The 4912-nt window shown below is 38.5% G+C and overlaps 1 protein-coding gene across 1 annotated transcript; it reads left to right on the top strand.

Annotated features, from left to right (window-relative positions):
- Positions 1-772: 772 nt before the first annotated feature.
- LOC127122907 (uncharacterized) lies at positions 773-1465 on the top strand. The gene has a single exon (XM_051053181.1). It carries the CDS (start codon positions 773-775, stop codon positions 1463-1465), a length of 693 nt encoding a protein of 230 aa, XP_050909138.1.
- Positions 1466-4912: the final 3447 nt, after the last annotated feature.

Consider the following 4912-nt stretch of genomic DNA (forward strand, 5'->3'; position numbering starts at 1 on the left):
TAAAAAGATCATTTAAGTGATAGCTGCCAATGAGCATCTGGAATTGTATGATAGGTGTAATAATAAATTTGGGGGAGTTATTGATCTGAAGCTGGAAACGAATAAAATCTGATTGGAAGATACACTAGCTGCTGAAGTGGAAAAGAAATTGAAAGCTATTAACATAGATACTCAACAGGTAGCTCAAGTTCAACCTGCTCAGACCATCACTTGTGAAATCTGTAATGGACCTCACCACATTGTGTATTACTTTGCATCCCCTAAACAAATTAAAGAGATAAAATTCTTGAAGCAGAATAATCCTTACTGCAATACTTAGAATCCAGGTTGGAAGAATCATCCAAATTTCTCTTGGAAAGATCAGAGAGGGAATGTTCCACAACAGGGTCAAGGTCAATATCAACAACAGTAGCAACAACAAGCTCCAAAGAAAGAAGATAGGGAGATTGCCATTGAAAAAATGGCCACTCATAAGATTTAATTCCAAGAAGAGACTAGGAATAATAATAAAAACACCACCGCATCTATAAAAAATCTTGAAGTTCAGATGGGTGAGATAGCACAACAATTGGCGCCAAATTCTCAAGCTTCAGGTGCCTTTCCTGGTGGTACAATGACAAATCCTTGTGAGCATAATAATGTTAATGTTGTGATGACAATAAGTGGTAAGTCTACTGAGAAACCGAAAGAAAACATTATCGAAGAAGATGGGTTTTTGGAAGTCGAGTTAGACATTAAATAACCTAAGAAAACTGTGGAGGATGTTGTGATAATGCTTATAAAGGAGAATGAAAAAGTTGTCAAGCCAATCATTAAACTTCCTTATCCTCCGAGACAAAAGAAGAAAGACCAACATGAGAAGAATTTCGAGAAGTTTTTAGAGATGTTTAAGAAACTCGAGATAAACATTCCATTTTCTAAAGCTCTGGAGAAAATGCCCATATATGCCAAATTCATGAAACACATCATCTCCAAAAAGAGCTCCACAAATGTAGACTCGATCATCCTCACTGAAACTTGCAGTGTTATTCTTCAAGGTATGAAAATTCCTATGAAAAAGAAAGATAGGGGTTTTGTTACTATTCCTTGCACTATTGGTGATAGAAAATTCAAGAAGGCTCTGATTAATTTGGGAGCTAGTGTGAGTTTGATGTCGTTGTCCGTTTATAAAAAATTAGGCCCCGGGACCGTTCAAGATACTAAGATGACTCTTCAGTTTGCTGATTGCTCAGTTAGGCGACCTTATGGAATTATGGAAGATGTTCTGGTTAAGATAGATAAATTTGTGTTTCCAGTTGACTTTGTCATTCTTGAGATGCATGAAGATGAAGAGATCCCTCTCATATTGGGCAGACCATTCTTAGAAACAAGATGGTGTATGATAGACATAGAGGAAGGAACAATGACCCTCAAAGTCTATGATGAAGAATTGAAAATTGATGTTCGGAACACTATGAAGTTCTAAGATGATGTTGGCACGAGTCACACTGTAGAAGTAATAAATCAAGCGATTGCTCAAGAAATTGAAATGAAAACACCTCAGTTACCTTTAGAACATGTTTTGAGCTTGTCAATTTTTAAAGTGATGAAGATGAGAGAGAGTCAAAAGTGTTATCCATGATGGAAGCATAACCTCAGTGGATTAGATCTAAACCACACCGGTGGAGAGGGATCTCTTCTGGACAGAGGGGTAGAAACACCCTTGACAGCATGCTCTTCATTCAGAATCCTAGTAACTAGGTTTCTTATGGTACGATCAGTAAAGTACATGTCCTCTTTATTAGGAGATTTTTCAGGAATGTTACCTTGCTTAAATCCAGTCATGGAAGAGGGGCCTGGGGCGTCATCTGGTATCACACAAAGAGGAGTAACGTCCAACACGTCTTCATCTAGAAACTCCATGGAGGGAGGTCTTGTATGATGAGAGGGTTTTGAACCAAATGATGATGGATGTTGAGACATGTTGTTGAACTTTTGAAAGAAATTTCTTTGCCATATCATAGTTTCTCTGAGAAGTTGGATGGAGATGGAAATGGCTGTGTTTAGGTAGCATGTGCAAATGGCATATATACTATTTCCAATGCTAGGGAATGATTTATCATTAATGTGGCTCTTTATTTTAAGTGGGTAGACACTATTTTTATTTCCTTTTCCTTTCCACTTTAATTGCCATAATTTCAAAAGAGTCCAAATCCCTAATTTCCCTCTTACATATTCAAATTGAATATCATCCAAATCCCTTGCAACCTTGTCAGTTGGTTGCATTTCATGCTTTAGAACTATGAATTTGTCTTCCACAAATTTTCTAATGGAGTGATGACAGCAAAAAATGTACTTGGTCCACCGGTGCTGAATATGATTTTTGGACCTAGTTGCAGCATTCAGGTTGTCATAATACAATGTCATGACATCGTGTGTGACATTGTATGCAATCATCAGTAGTTTCATCCAACCCAGTTGAGAACAACTGCTTCCATCTTCTATATATTCATCATAAACACCATTTTCATCTTTCAAATGTGTAGGAGCAGGTGTCCTTTCACTCTCCATCCCAATCTTCTCCACATTGTTCTTGGCACTTTTGCTTTGAGATAGACACATAGTCCCTTATGGCCTAATTCCAACAAGGCTCTCTCCAATTTCAGACTGCATATGACTAGTTACATGTCCACCTAACCTTTCATCTATTTGAGCCATCATGACCTTTTCTCTTTTGAAAGTGAGGTTAAGTCTGAGCTTCTGGTGTGACATCCTTGTTTGACATTTCCCACAGACTTGTCTTTCATCATTCTTGAGTGTTCCTCTAGCAGCTATACTCATCTTCATCCCTTTTTCTTTGACATAGGTACACTTTGAGGAATAATCAATTTGATAGCTCCACATGTAACGGTTGTCTTTGGTCCTGATTCCTTTCATAATCAGTTCACTGTCTTTTTTAGTAATCAGACATTCAGTTTTGGTGAAGTTAACATTCACACCTTGATGACATAGTTGACTGATGCTTATTAGATTTGTAGTCAAGCCCTTAACCAGTAGAACCTTGTCAAGTTCAGGAACTCCAAGACAATCAAGCTTACCTGTTCCCTTGATTTCACCCGTTTCTCCATCACCAAAGGTTACATAGCTTATGGCATGATGATGAAGGCCAGTTAGCAGGTCTTGGTTTCCAGTCATGAGTCTGGAACATCCACTATCAAAATACCACTCTTCTTTGGCTAAGACTCTGAGGGGAATGTGAGCTATTAGACTTGTAACATTAGTCTTAGGAACCCATTGCTTCTTGATGATAGGCCCGTGTTGTTTGGGTCTTGGTTGATAGTGAGTCTGATGATGAACAGGGCTAGGATAACCATACAGCTTGTAGCAGAAAGGCTTCAGGTGACCAAATTTCCCATAGTAATGGCATCTCCATCTTTGGTGTTTCCCTTTCTGCTGTCTTCTCCTCTGATGTTGTGATATATGATGTGACATCACATGTTTACTTTTATTATGGATGCACTTAGGTTTGGCTTGAGGTTTGCAACCAGTGTAACTGCTCTCAGGCTTAGAATCATTATACCCAATGCCAAATTTGTCTCCTGTTATTTGTCCAGTTTGAAGAATCTTGTCTAAGGAGTCTGATTCATTGTTTAACATCCTTACATACTTGGTCATCTCTTCTAGTTTAGAATTTAAGAACATAGCTTTAGTTTTCAACTTGGAGATGGTTTTCATATGGTCTGCCTTCTCACTCTCCAGCTGTACTATCTTCTGACTTTCAGCTTGTTGATTTTCATCTAGCTTGGCATTCAGAGCCACTGCTTCTGTTTGTAATTTGGAGATGGTTTCCAAGTATTCTACCTTCTCATTCTCAAGTTGAGTTATTTCCTTCTTCTGGATTTTAACCTGTTTGCACAGCTCTACACTTTTGTGACATAACTTTCTATAGGTAGAGGCCAACTCTTCAAAGGTTACTTCCTCATCACTTGAGTCTTCATCAGATCCCCATCTTTCTGTCAATGCAGTCACACGATTTGTAGCTTCCTCTGTTTCACTCTCATCAGACCAAGTGGTAGCAAGACTCATCTTCTGCTTCTTGTGGTAGGTTCCACATTCAGTCCTGATGTGTCCATACCCATCACATTCATTGCACTGTACCTCTTTTCCTTCTTTGGGCTTATCATCTGATCTTGCTCTTCTTCCAGCATTTTTGGATTTACTGATGTCAGATGAGATGTTCTTGACATTTGCCTTAGATCTTACATCCATCTTTTTCAACAGTTTGTTGAACTGTCTTCCCAGCTTTGCTACTTCATTGTCCAAATCTTCATCACCCTCCTGACTATTTTCCTCTTCTGTGTTTGACATGAAGGCCATGCTTTTGGTTTTCTTTTCAGAACCATCATTTAATCCCATCTCAAATGTTTGGAGGGAACCAATTAGCTCATCAACCCTCATGTTGGAGATGTCTTGAGACTCTTCTATGGCAGTCACCTTCATAGCAAATCTCTTAGGGAGTGACCTGAGTATTTTTCTTACTAGTTTTTCATCTAACATCTTCTCTCCCAGGGATCCTGAGGAATTAGCAATTTCAAGGATACTCTTATGAAATTCATGAATATTTTCATCTTCTTTCATCCTTAAATTTTCAAACTTGGAGGTGAGCAGCTGTAGTCTAGACATCTTTACTCTAGAGGTGCCTTCATGAGTGGTCTTGAGAATGTCCCAAGCATCTTTAGCCACTTCATAATTGTTTACCAACCTGAAAATATTCTTGTCTACTCCATTGAATATTGCATTCAATGCTTTAGAATTTCCAAGGGCTAGATCATCCTCCTCCTTGGACCTTTGTTCTTCAGGTTTCTTATCAGTTGTGGCTTCTCCTTCTTTAGTAATTACAGGATGTACCCAGCCCGTTAACATAACCTTCCAA

Source organism: Lathyrus oleraceus, chromosome 2 (genome assembly GCF_024323335.1).
Source record: "Lathyrus oleraceus cultivar Zhongwan6 chromosome 2, CAAS_Psat_ZW6_1.0, whole genome shotgun sequence".
Classification (NCBI taxonomy): domain Eukaryota; kingdom Viridiplantae; phylum Streptophyta; class Magnoliopsida; order Fabales; family Fabaceae; genus Lathyrus; species Lathyrus oleraceus.

Coding starts and splice junctions, on each gene's coding strand:
- LOC127122907 (XM_051053181.1), top strand. CDS start 773: ATGCTTATAAAGGAGAATGAAAAAGTTGTCAAGCCAATCATTAAACTT.